Raw genomic sequence first — 14291 nt, 5'->3', positions numbered from 1 at the left:
AGTTCCGCCCACCTGTGCCCAGCAGTGCCCCCACCTGTGCCCACCAGTGTCAACCAGTGTCAACCACCAGTTCCCATCAGCAGTGCTGCCAATCAGTGCCACCTAACAGTGCAGATTATCAGTGCCACCTCATTAGTGCCACTTCATTAGTGCTGCCTATCAGTGCCGCCTATCAGTGCTGCCTATCAGTGCCCATCAGTGCCCATCAGCACTGCCTATCAGTGCAGCCTAATCAACGCACATCAGTGAAGGAAAAATATTACCTGTTTGCAAAATTTTATAATAGAAACAAAGAAACTTATTTTTTTCACATTTTTGGCTCTTTTTTTGTTTATCATGCAAAAAATAAAAGCTCCCAGCGGTGAGTAAATACCACCAAAAGAAAGCTCTATTTGTGAGAAAAAAATGATAACAATTTCATATAAGTACAATGTTGCATGACCGCGCAATTGTCATTCAAATTGCAACAGCGCTGAAAGCTGGCCTGGTAAGGAAGGGGGTATAGGTGCCCTGTAGGCAGGAAGGGGGTATAGGTGCCCTGTAGGCAGGAAGGGGGTAGAAGTGCCCTGTAGGCAGGAAGGGGGTAGAAGTGTCCTGTAGGCAGGAAGGGGGTAGAAGTGTCCTGTAGGAGGAAGGGGGTAGACGTGTCCTGTAGGCAGGAAGGAGGTAGAAGTGCCCTGTAGGCAGGAAGGGGGTAGAAGTGCCCTGTAGGCAGGAAGGGGGTAGAAGTGCCCTGTAGGCAGGAAGGGGGTAGAAGTGCCCTGTAGGCAGGAAGGGGGTAGAAGTGTCCTGTAGGCAGGAAGGGGGTAGAAGTGTCCTGTAGGCAGGAAGGGGGTAGAAGTGCCCTGTAGGCAGGAAGGGGGTAGAAGTGCCCGGTAGGCAGGAAGGGGGTAGAAGTGCCCTGTAGGCAGGAAGGGGGTAGAAGTGCCCGGTGGGCAGGAAGGGGGTAGAAGTGTCCTGTAGGCAGGAAGGGGGTAGAAGTGTCCTGTAGGCAGGAAGGGGGTAGAAGTGTCCTGTAGGCAGGAAGGGGGTAGACGTGTCCTGTAGGCAGGAAGGAGGTAGAAGTGCCCTGTAGGCAGGAAGGGGGTAGAAGTGTCCTGTAGGCAGGAAGGGGGTAGAAGTGTCCTGTAGGCAGGAAGGTGGTATAGGTGCCCTGTAGGCAGGAAGGGGGTAGAAGTGCCCTGTAGGCAGGAAGGGGGTAGAAGTGCCGTGTAGGCAGGAAGGGGGTAGAAGTGCCCTGTAGGCAGGAAGGGGGTAGAAGTGTCCTGTAGGCAGGAAGGGGGTAGAAGTGTCCTGTAGGCAGGAAGGGGGTAGAAGTGCCCTGTAGGCAGGAAGGGGGTAGAAGTGCCCGGTGGGCAGGAAGGGGGTAGAAGTGCCCGGGGGGCAGGAAGGGGGTAGAAGTGCCCTGTAGGCAGGAAGGGGGTAGAAGTGCCCGGTGGGCAGGAAGGGGGTAGAAGTGTCCTGTAGGCAGGAAGGGGGTAGAAGTGCCCGGGGGGCAGGAAGGGGGTAGAAGTGTCCTGTAGGCAGGAAGGGGGTATAAGTGTCCTGTAGGCAGGAAGGGGGTAGAAGTGCCCTGTAGGCAGGAAGGGGGTAGAAGTGTCCTGTAGGCAGGAAGGGGGTAGAAGTGCCCTGTAGGCAGGAAGGGGGTAGAAGTGTCCCTGTAGGCAGGAAGGAGGTAGAAGTGCCCTGTAGGCAGGAAGGGGGTAGAAGTGTCCAGTAGGCAGGAAGGGGGTAGAAGTGTCCTGTAGGCAGGAAGGGGGTAGAAGTGTCCTGTAGGCAGGAAGGGGGTAGAAGTGTCCTGTAGGCAGGAAGGGGGTAGAAGTGTCCTGTAGGCAGGAAGGGGGTAGAAGTGTCCTGTAGGCAGGAAGGGGGTAGAAGTGTCCTGTAGGCAGGAAGGGGGTAGAAGTGTCCTGTAGGCAGGAAGGGGGTAGAAGTGCCCTGTAGGCAGGAAGGGGGTAGAAGTGTCCTGTAGGCAGGAAGGGGGTAGAAGTGTCCTGTAGGCAGGAAGGGGGTAGAAGTGTCCTGTAGGCAGGAAGGGGGTAGAAGTGTCCTGTAGGCGAGAGGTTAAATAATGTTTTGGTCTTAATACTCGTTAAGTTCAATTTGTGTCCCTCTCTATAAGATGACAATATCGTCAATATATCTTTTGTATAGCGCCATCTCGGGCCACTTATCATATATATTCTCTTCCTCCCATTTTGCCATCACCAGATTAGCAACACTTGGAGCGTACTAACAGGCTTGGGATCTACTGACCGTCTTCAAACAAATAGAAAATCAGCACACACACGGGGCATTTGCCATGCTTCATTGAAAATTCAAAAAAGCATCACCGAAGCATCAAAAACACATCAAAAAAGCCAGTTGAAGTGGTAGGCGCTTTCAGGTGTGTTGAAGTCGAATAAAGTGTAAATGAGCCCTAAAATTATTCACTTGCTTTAGTCCTTCGGGTTCCAATAGAACAAGTTAAAAAAGAAAGGTGTATAGCTAGTTAAACCTTGTTGTAAATGCTGGATAAATCACGCTAAAACCGGCTCATGAAATGACCCTCATCACCAATCTAATATTATTATTAGAGATGAGCGAATTTTTCAAAAATTCGATTCGCCTGATTCGCCGAATTTTCCGAAAAAATTCAATTAGATTCAAATTTATTCGCTGTGAATTTTACTTATAAAAAGGGTTTCTAGGCTTCAGAGAGACTTAATATTAGTGCAGAACACTGTACCTTTAATTTAAATGCCCTTGGAGTCTGCTGGGGAAGAGAAATAATACTGTCAGTCAGTATGACATGCAGATGAGTGCCGTCCATCTTAGAATCACCGCACACTTCACTCATTTGGGCAGTCACGGGGCCAAAGAAGAAGAAGGAGAAGAAGAAGAATGAAAAGAATGAAAAGAAGAAGAAGAATGAAAAGAATGAAAAGAAGAAGAAGAAGAAGAAGAAGAATGAAAAGAATGAGAAGAAGAAGAAGAATGAAAAGAATGAAAAGAAGAAGAAGAAGAATGAAAAGAATGAAAAGAAGAATGAAAAGAATGAAAAGAAGAATGAAAATAAGAAGAAGAATGAAAAGAATGAGAAGAAGAATGAAAATAAGAAGAAGAATGAAAAGAAGAATGAAAAGAATGAAAAGAAGAATGAAAATAAGAAGTAGAATGAAAAGAAGAATGAAAAGAATGAAAAGAAGAATGAAAAGAAGAAGAAGAATGAAAAGAAGAATGAAAAGAATGAAAAGAAGAATGAAAATAAGAAGAAAAATGAAAAGAAGAATGAAAAGAATGAAAAGAAGAATGAAAATAAGAAGAATAAGAATGAAAATAAGAATAATTCCAGTAAAGCAAAAAGTGTATGTGCAGAGTTCCTCTATTTCTGACAGTTCTCTGACAGTTCTTTCACATTTACAGCGGTTGAAACATTGTATCTATTTGTTTCCTAATAAAAACATCTGTATCCTAAATGGAAACAAATACATACAATGTTTCAACCGCTGGAAATGTGAAAGAACTGTCAGAGAACTGTCAGAAATAGCGGAGCTCTCTGCAGGGACATTTTTGCCGGCTGTAGAAGGGATGAAAACGGCCGATCAGGAAAAATTCGATTCGACCATCCGAAGTCGGCAAAAATTCAGATTCGTTGCGAATCGAATTTTTCCTGAAATTCGAAACGAATTCCACTTCGCCTGATTCGATTCGCTCATCTCTAATTATTATTATACATGATTTATGGCGCCAACCGTTCGCTCAGCGCTGTACATTATAATGGGAGACAATACATGAGACAGTACAGTAACAATACAATACATGAGGGGTGCGAGGGCCCTGATCCTGGGAGCTTACAATCTAGGAGGGAGGGGATGGTGGCACAGGAGGAGATAGCTGTGGGGGATGGAGTGGTAGGAAGAGTGGAGGAGGTCGGCAGGTTAGCAGGGGGTGGGGTAGGTTTCCCTGAAGAGATGGGTTTTCAGGGTGCGCCTAAAGGTGAGGAGGGTAGGTGACAGTCTGATGGGTTGGGGCAGGGAGTTCCAGAGGATGGGTGACACCCTGGAGAAGTCCTGGAGGCGGGCATGGGAGGAGGAGACCAGGGAACTAGAGAGAAGGAGGTCTTGTGAGGAGCAGAGAGTACATTTTGGGTACCCTTCAAAGAAGTGCAGAGTTATATAATACATCACAAGAGAACTGAAATGATTAAAGTGTAGATTTCAAAAGAGTGGTGAGGGGTTAAAACCCGTTAGGTTTTTATTGCTATCTGTGTCCCCATTGTAGAGATTCACCCTCCTGATATGTGTTGGTGACCATTGTTACTGGAGCGAAGAGTGGAGGAAAAAAACAAAATGTTGAGTTACCACCAGAACAGGAATAAAGAGGACATCTTCCGATCAGAACAATTGTTTCAGTGATTAGTGTCTAACGTCTGTGGATGCAACCAGGGGCGGACTGACAACTCATGGGGCCCCCGGGCAATAGGGGATCATGGGGCCCCTGTGTCCTTGCCCAAACTCAAAAAAGACTAAGAAAAAGGTACCAGGGGCATCTCATGGGGCCCCCTACTGACCCCGGGCCCTCGGGCAGTGCCCGAGTTTCCAAATGGTCAGTCCGCCCCTGGGTGCAGCACACATGCAGTGAAAGTCTTGTTCTCCTGTCCCCACAGACCGGTGAGCCCTGGTTATGTTTTTTAAATATTCTGGGCATTTTCTGTGTAAGCTCTTTCATTTTCTGCAGTACAGAGCTTGCATCAATTGCAGAAAGTTAAATGTAAATCTGTGTTCAGGAAACAATTACCGCTATAGCTATGTTCTCGTTTTTTTGATTTTGAAAGCTTTGGTACTCTACCTACAAAGAAATAATATATGCAGAAAACATGAATTTCAGGTATCCAGACTAGGAAGCAATCGACGTCTATCCTCCCTTGGTTTAGAATGAGATAAAAATATAAAATAAATGTATTGATTTTTCCATAGAATGATGAAAACGGAATGACTGTAAAGAGAACGTTCTCTTGAGCAATTGTCATCCCCAAGAACCTGTCCAAGGGAACGTCTGACTTGCTGGTGCTTTTCATGCTGGACCACAACTAGGATATGTTCAAGGGCGTAGGATCTCCATCTTTCTCAGCCATTTCCTTGACCAGACCAGAAAGGAGAGAGGGACCTTCAGGATATATACTCATATGCGTATTTTCATACGCTTTCTGGTTAGTGTGTATTTCTGCCATTTGCACTGGGAATCCATCTGCATGGGGAATCAAGGAGCACCTTTATTGGACTGTGTTTCACCATTTTCACCATTATTTCTAATGTTCTTTAGCGCTGCATTTTGTTTATACTAAAAATACTGATAGTTTTATCTAAAATGGATGGAAAATAAAGACTGTCTGTTCTGACCTACAATCAAGTTTTTGGTCTACAATTTTCAATGAATAGAGCCAATTTAACCCCCCTGGCGGTATTCCCGAGTGTAGCTCGGGGTAAAGTTTCAGCACCACAAGCGGTGACCCCCCCCGAGCTACACTACACTAAAAATGAATCAAGCTCCTATACAATAATTCATGCGTATATAAGTGTGACTGTGTGAAATAAATGTTTATAAATAAATAAATAATCATTTAAATAACTCAGTGCCCAAAACGTCCATGAAAAATGAAAAAAATCTCCTAAATGAATCTTCTCATTAACCCCCCTGGAGGTATTCCTGAGTGTAGCTCGGGGTAAAATTTTAGTACCAAAAGCGGTAACCCCCCCGAGCTACACTCGGGCTTACCATGCGGCGTTGCTCAGGGAGTCCCTGCAGAGCTTACCTTGTCCTTCGCTCCCACGATGTGTCCCCTGCAGCGTCCCCGGCCATCTCCTCCGGCCGATGCCGGCATCCGGCTTCCGTGTTCCGGTCCCTGTGACGTCGGGACGTACGGGCGCCGGAACTGGCGGGAAATTTGAAAATTTAAAAAAATGTAACTTTTTTCTAAACGAATTTTACATCGTATAACATTCCTGTATCAAACCATTTCACATACATTGTGTCCCGAGTGCTTTGTCCGGCGCCCTGCCTGCATTGTTACTGTTCTTTCTGCCTGGAAACTGAGAAACGTCCATGGCATCCAAAAAGCGTCCCTTTAGGTCAGACGCGGTTTTAGAGCGGCTAGAGAACAGCGATAGTAAATCAGAACCACTTGCAGAATTGAGTGATAATGATTGGTGGGGGAAATTCCTCATCAGACACTGGAAACGATTCTGCGACTTTGCTCAGCGATGGGCCAACTTGGCGCTATATTTCACATTTCAGTGTTTTTGGTGATTATATTATTGAATTACATTTATTATTATTAATTATTATTTTTTATGATTATTTATTAAATTATAATTTATGATTTCGTGTTTCAAGTTTTATCCTCCCCGGGATGTTTACTAGACTCTTGTTCAGATTTCAGTGAGTTATTCCTAAAAATTACAGACCTACAATAAAAAAACAACATATTTCCATGCAAAAAAATGTACCGCTTTGAGCACAGAAATCCTGACATCATCAGACCGCTGGGGAGGTTAAAGCCCAGTTGCAGGAAAAGTGAAAATTCAGTCTTGCAGGGAGGCTGAACCTGCACTGCAAAGGTTAACTGCTTATTCAGTTCTAGGGACATGGAAAAGTAGGTTTACCCACCCAATCCTCTGCTCCTTCACACTGCTACGCCAGTCCTCAGAGCATCTACTCCTCCATGTTCCAACGGTCTAGGGTCCTGATATAATTAAGACCTATGCAGGGTCCATAGTCCTGCATCAGACATGAGGACACCAAGGAAAACTCCACCACTGGAGCATGGATGAGTGCCATCTGCTGGGGGAGCAGGGGCGGACTGACCATTTGCAAACTCGGGCACTGCCTGAGGGCCCGGGGTCAGTAGGGGGCCCCATGAGATGCCCCTGGTACCTTTTTCATAGGCTTTTTTGAGTTTGGGCAAGGACACAGGGGCCCCATGATCCCCTATTTCCCGGGGGCCCCATGAGTTGTCAGTCCGCCCCTGTGGGGGAGTAAAGGATTACATATGCAAAAGTATTTTTACTCTCCCTTAGACCTAATTGAGCCACTGACCCTTGTAGTGTGTGAACAGCCCCACTGTAAGGGAGAATGTTCATATCTCCTGGAGTTGGGCTTTAAAAGAGAAGTATGACTTACCCAGGTGGGTGCGGCAACGATGTGATGCTGCATCTGTCCTCTGCTGGCTCTACATTGAGAACCAAGCGAATAAAAACTGCTGATCGCTCAGTTCTTCTCCCGCTCTGAGCCCAGAGCAGTGACTGGAGCTGTGGTGGGGGGCGGGAGAGGCTGGCACAGACTCTCAGCAGCTCGCTAAAAGGCTAACTCCAGGTATCTGTGTAGATCCTGACTATCTGGGTAGATCCTGACTATCTGGGTAGATCCTGACTATCTGAGTAGATCCTGACTATCTGGGTAGATCCTGACTATCTGAGTAGATCCTGACTATCTGGGTAGATCCTGACTATCTGGGTAGATCCTGACTATCTGGGTAGATCCTGACTATCTGAGTAGATCCTGACTATCTGGGTAGATCCTGACTATCTGAGTAGATCCTGACTATCTGGGTACATCCTGACTATCTGAGTAGATCCTGACTATCTGGGTAGATCCTGACTATCTGAGTAGATCCTGACTATCTGGGTAGATCCTGACTATCTGAGTAGATCCTGACTATCTGGGTACATCCTGACTATCTGAGTAGATCCTGACTATCTGGGTACATCCTGACTATCTGAGTAGATCCTGACTATCTGGGTACATCCTGACTATCTGAGTAGATCCTGACTATCTGGGTAGATCCTGACTATCTGAGTAGATCCTGACTATCTGGGTAGATCCTGACTATATGGGTAGATCCTGACTATCTGGGTAGATCCTGACAAGCTGCACTCCTGTGATCCACAGGAGAAGGAGAGCCAAATAAGCTTTGGTTGTACTTCTCCTTTAAGTATTGTGACATTGGGGCGATCTGTCACCCGGGATTCTCAACAAGGCAGGTTGAGGGGCTCCAGGGTAAGTGTTTGATACGGAGGAAAGTGGCTTTTCACTTTCCTCCTTTGTTTGTAAGGTCCATTTTGGGATCTGGAGCCTGGAGATTTTGAAGCGATCTGGGAGGGATGAAATCTCCAATCCTGGGACCAGGTTTTGGGAATGGCCAGGAGACTGATTGCACAGGTGTGTGCGGGCCTTTTCATAGAGTCAGGACCAGGGTTTTGGGCTCCACCCCGGCAGAGAGGAGTCAGGAGGGCTCCACCCCGGCAGACAGGAGTCAGGAGGGCTCCACCCCAGCAGATAGGAGTCAGGAGAGCTCCACCCCGGCAGACAGGAGTCAGGAGGGCTCCACCCCGGCAGACAGGAGTCAGGAGGGCTCCACCCCGGCAGACAGGAGTCAGGAGGGCTCCACCCCGGCAGACAGGAGTCAGGAGGGCTCCACCCCGGCAGACAGGAGTCAGGAGGGCTCCACCCCAGCAGATAGGAGTCAGGAGGGCTCCACCCCGGCAGACAGGAGTCAGGAGGGCTCCACCCCAGCAGACAGGAGTCAGGAGGGCTCCACCCCGGCAGACAGGAGTCAGGAGGGCTCCACCCCAGCAGATAGGAGTCAGGAGGGCTCCACCCCGGCAGACAGGAGTCAGGAGGGCTCCACCCCGGGAGACAGGATTCAGGAGGGCTCCACCCCGGCAGACAGGAGTCAGGAGGGCTCCACCCCGGCAGACAGGAGTCAGGAGGGCTCCACCAAGGAGAGGTGGAAGCCAGACTAGCTGTTTGCTAGTGGCTACAATTTGGGAAGAGTCTGCAGGAGACAGACATCAAACTGCGTACAAGCCAGGAGGCTGAATCTCTGTTATTTTTGCTTGATGGTGGATACCTCTGCATGGGGAGCTTTATGTGACGGGACATTTTCTTTAAATAAAAGTGGGCTAAAAAGGCCATAAAAAAAGAAAGCGGGTTGCTGTGTGCGATTAACAAAGCTCTACCATTTGAAGCGAGTTCCCACAGTATGGTTTAAGTTGGTTTCTGACTATGGACCAACACAACATTCCTATCTATGCCAATATATGAGGTTAATTGTGAAAATACTGTCTCCATGTAGAAGATTTCCCATAGACCAAAAATAAGTCAAGAGGCACTCTGAATGGGCTAGGAGCAGTGAAGGTTTCCCATAGACTGGAATTAATCATAGACACTCTCAATGGACCCCCAGAAACCACTAACAGCTCATCCACTCCCTCATCATATCACGACTCGACTACTGCAACTCCCTCCTCACTGGCCTGCCTCACCGCTGGCTATCCCCGCTTCAGTCCATCCTGAATACGGCTGCCAGACTCATTCACCTTTCCAACCGCTCCGTTTCCGGCCACCCCCCTCTGCCAATCCCTCCACTGGCCTCCATTCAGTGTCCTCCACCCCTCTCTGCCAATCCCTCCACTGGCCTCCACTCAGTGTCCTCCACCCCCCTCTGCCAATCCCTCCACTGGCATCCACTCAGTGTCCTCCACCCCCCTCTGCCAATCCCTCCACTGGCCTCCACTCAGTGTCCTCCACCCCTCTCTGCCAATCCCTCCACTGGCCTCCATTCAGTGTCCTCCACCCCTCTCTGCCAATCCCTCCACTGGCCTCCACTCAGTGTCCTCCACCCCCCTCTGCCAATCCCTCCACTGGCATCCACTCAGTGTCCTCCACCCCCCTCTGCCAATCCCTCCACTGGCCTCCACTCAGTGTCCTCCACCCCCCTCTGCCAATCCCTCCACTGGCCTCCATTCAGTGTCCTCCACCCCCCTCTGCCAATCCCTCCACTGGCCTCCATTCAGTGTCCTCCACCCCCCTCTGCCAATCCCTCCACTGGCCTCCATTCAGTGTCCTCCACCCCCCTCTGCCAATCCCTCCACTGGCCTCCACTCAGTGACCTCCACCCCCCTCTGCCAATCCCTCCACTGGCCTCCACCCCCCTCTGCCAATCCCTCCACTGGCCTCCACCCCCCTCTGCCAATCCCTCCACTGGCCTCCACTCAGTGACCTCCACCCCCCTCTGCCAATCCCTCCACTGGCCTCCACCCCCCTCTGCCAATCCCTCCACTGGCCTCCACCCCCCTCTGCCAATCCCTCCACTGGCCTCCATTCAGTGTCCTCCACCCCTCTCTGCCAATCCCTCCACTGGCTCCCGATTGCCCAACGAATCAAATTCAGACTGCTAACACTGATGTACAAAGCCGTCCACCATACTGCCCCGAACTACATCACCGACCTAATATCCAAATACCACCCAACACGCACACTCCGCTCCTCACAAGACCTACTTCTCACTAGTTCCCTGATCTCCTCCTCCCATGCCCGCCTCCAGGACTTCTCCAGGGCATCACTCATCCTCTGGAACTCCCTGCTCCAACCCATCAGACTATCACCTACTCTCCTCTCCTTTAGGCACACCCTGAAAACCCATCTCTTCAGGGAAGCCTACCCCACCCCCTGCTAACTTGCCGACCTCCTCCACTCTTCCTACCACTCCATCCCCCACAGCTATCTCCTCCTGTACCACCATCCCCTCCCTCCTAGATTGTAAGCTCCAAGGATCAGGGCCCTCGAACCCCTCGTGTATTGTATTGGTATTGTTCTGTCACATGTTGTCTCCCATTGTAATGTACAGCGCTGAGCGAACTGTTGGCGCTTTATAAATACTGTATAATAATAATGGGTTAGGAGCAGTGAAGGTTTCCCATAGACTGGAATTAATCATAGACACTCTCAATGGGTTGGGAGCAGTGAAGGTTTCCCATAGACTGGAATTAATCATAGACACTCTCAATGGGTTGGGAGCAATGAAGCAGCTCAGAATTCGGGTGTTCGGTAACTACAAGCTATTTGTGTTACATACACTGGGCCGCAACTCACACGGCATTACATAATGTTACTTTACTTACCATGAATGGTCTTGACCTCAAACGTTGTCTCTACAGGTTTCTTCTGATGAACAATTCTGCAAGACACAGTGGACCCCAAATGTCTGGATATAGAAGGAATGAAGGTCAACTTTGTGGTCACATGTCCTTTCATCTTCTGACTCTCATGCTTTGTCACCTGGTACTCTCTGGACATTAGTGGTTGATCCTCCTCCTTATCATTTGATCCAGTGTCAGAGACCTCATGTCGGGTGCCATCTTTAAATTTGATGACCCAAGCCACCTTGACATTCCCAGGACAGTTAAAAGCTTGACAGCTCAGTGTGGTCTTCTCACCATCACTCCATACAGGACTCTCAATATCTTTCATCAAAAACGTCTGATGACCTGAAACAAGACAGCAAAGTGAAAGAGTAACATGCATTCCATCTCAAATTACTGCTCTAAAAGTATTGGTGTCCAGACCACACAGGTTCACCGCCAGGTTCCACACCGTAGGATGGAACACATTTTCAACAAACATCGGGACATTCTTCTTCAGGAGCCCATATTACAAGACATAAAAAAACTAAAATGACATTCAGGAGAGCCTCTAATTTAAAGAATAGGATAGCACCTAGTAAACTAAAATCCCTTCCATCTGTTAGTAATCTTCCCTGTCTCATACCAGTCACTATTATGTATTCATCTCAAAAATCACTCTGCAAAACTTGTCGTTTTCTGCAACATTGGCAAAAAGAGTTAACAACTAAAGGCAACATCTACACGTTGGATCATTTTTTCAATTATTCCACAGATTATGTTGTGTATTGTATATCTTGTCCATGTGGATATAGGCCGGACTATTAGACCATTACGCACCAGATTTGCTGAACATCGCCATTTAATAGAAGAGGGCCAAGATAAATGCAGTATACCCCAGATGCACCGCATCAAAGGGACGATGGACGGGGAAATGGACCCTCAAATCTTGGGTGAGAACCTTCTTCCCTCAGCCAGTGCATTGATAATGGGTGGTGGATGGGTGTTCCAGCATGACAATGACCCAAACAGGAGGAATGCTGCCTATGACCCCAAGAACACCATCCCAACTGTGAAACATGGTGGTGGAAACATTCTGCTTTGGGGGGGGGGGGGGTTCTGCTAAGGGGACAGGACAACTGCATCAAAGGGACGATGGACGGGGCAATGTACCCTCAAATCTTGGGTGAGAACCTTCTTCCCTCAGCCAGTGCATTGATAATGGGTGGTGGATGGGTGTTCCAGCATGACAATGACCCAAACAGGAGGAATGCTGCCTATGACCCCAAGAACACCATCCCAACTGTGAAACATGGTGGTGGAAACATTCTGCTTTGGGGGTGTTTTTCTGCTAAGGGGACAGGACAACTGCACCGCATCAAAGGGACGATGGACAGGGAAATGTACCCTCAAATCTTGGGTGAGAACCTTCTTCCCTCAGCCAGGACATTGAAAATGGGTGGTGGATGGGTGTTCCAGCATGACAATGACCCAAAACACACGGCCAAGGCAACAAAGGAGCGGCTCAAGAAGAAGCACATGAAGGTCCTGGAGTGGCCTAGCCAGTCTCCACACCTTCATCCGATGGAAAATCTGTGGAGGGAGCTGAAAGTTCGAGTTGCCAAACGTCAGCCACCAAACCTTAATGACTTGGAGAGGATCTGCCAAGAGGAGTGGGCCAAAATCCCTCCTGAGATGTGTGCGAACCTGGGGGCCAACTCCAGGAAACGTCTGACCTCTGTGATTGCCAACAAGGGATTGGCCACCAAGTACTAAGTCATGTTTTGTGAAGGGGATCAAATCCTTCTTTCCCTCATGAACATGCAGATCCGTCATCATTTGTTAGACACATTTCTGCTGAATTTGTTGTTGTATTCTGTCTCTCAGTGTTACACCGAACATTCCATTGTTAGACCGATCATTTCTGTGTGAGGGGAGAACATTCCATTGTTAGACCGATCATTTCTGTGTGAGGGGCGAACATTCCATTGTTAGACCGATCATTTCTGTGTGAGGGGAGAACATTCCATTGTTAGACCGATCGTTTCTGTGTGAGGGGAGAACATTCCATTGTTAGACCGATCGTTTCTGTGTGAGGGGCGAACATTCCATTGTTAGACCGATCGTTTCTGTGTGAGGGGCGAACATTCCATTGTTAGACCGATCGTTTCTGTGTGAGGGGCGAACATTCCATTGTTAGACCGATCATTTCTGTGTGAGGGGAGAACATTCCATTGTTAGACCGATCATTTCTGTGTGAGGGGGGAACATTCCATTGTTAGACCGATCGTTTCTGTGTGAGGGGCGAACATTCCATTGTTAGACCGATCATTTCTGTGTGAGGGGCGAACATTCCATTGTTAGAGCGATCATTTCTGTGTGAGGGGCCAACATTCCATTGTTAGAGCGATCATTTCTGTGTGAGGGGCCAACATTCCATTGTTAGACCGATCATTTCTGTGTGAGGGGCCAACATTCCATTGTTAGACCGATCGTTTCTGTGTGAGGGGCCAACATTCCATTGTTAGACCGATCGTTTCTGTGTGAGGGGTGAACATTCACCATCAGGGGGGGCAAATACACATTTCCTTCACTGTATACCACCAAAAAAGCTGTATTTGTGTAAAACAAATGATATAAATTTCATTTAGGTACAGTGTTGCAAGACTGAGCAGTTGCCAGTGTTTCTAATTCGATTAAGTTGGTACAATGTATTAATCCTGAGTGAAAGTGGAGAGACTCGTGTGGAAACATTTATAAATGGGCCCCATAATGCACTTCAATACGTTTATCTTTTTTTGTTTTTTCAATATCAGGCATACCTGCAGAAACCATAAAAAGACATTCCAGTGTTGATGGAATATTGGAGATATTTTGTTCGCGTCCCATAGAGTAGCATTATATATGTATATCGATGACACAGAAGGAAGAGCGGCTCATCGGGGACAATTATTTTAGGCTTTATCTTTAATCCAGGTTTTAGGCTGAACTATATAAGAAGTATTTACACCTTTGTTATGTTTCTGCACCTGTACACACCCTACAAGTTCCGTGCTGCTACTCACAATAGTTTCCATGCTTCCCCCCCTCCCCCCCGTTAGATTTTTATCATTTTCATACATAAAATATATATATATTAGTAAAAATATTGCCACCTTTTAATGGCATAGTTGTATGTTCCCTGCATTTGGAACAGTCTGGTGGTTGGGCCAAGTATACTTTATTAAGTGTTGTTGCATGGAAGACCGCTTCCTGTTATCTCACATATACAGGGGGGCAAAAAAGTATTTATTCCCCACCAATGGTACAAGTTCTCCCACTTACAGAGATGAGAGAGGCCTGTAATTG

The 14291-nt window shown here is 47.7% G+C and overlaps 1 protein-coding gene across 1 annotated transcript in view; it reads right to left on the bottom strand.

Annotated features, from left to right (window-relative positions):
• The window catches only part of LOC149434031 (uncharacterized), a gene marked incomplete at its 5' end in the record, with an annotated part of 128936 nt that extends 117627 nt beyond the window's left edge, over positions 1 to 11309 (bottom strand). The window contains one exon of the mRNA XM_089664191.1: positions 10944 to 11309. Within this exon, the coding sequence (XP_089520317.1) occupies positions 10944 to 11309 (366 nt within the window). The remainder of the gene's footprint in view (positions 1 to 10943) is intronic.
• Between the last annotated feature and the right edge of the window lie 2982 nt (positions 11310 to 14291).

This window comes from Staurois parvus, unplaced genomic scaffold, assembly GCF_062004578.1.
Source record: "Staurois parvus isolate SC_StPar_1 unplaced genomic scaffold, SC_StPar_1.0 ptg001852l, whole genome shotgun sequence".
NCBI lineage: Eukaryota > Metazoa > Chordata > Amphibia > Anura > Ranidae > Staurois > Staurois parvus.
Note: the sequence above shows the minus strand (reverse complement) of the source record. Positions and strands in the feature narration are given on the sequence as shown.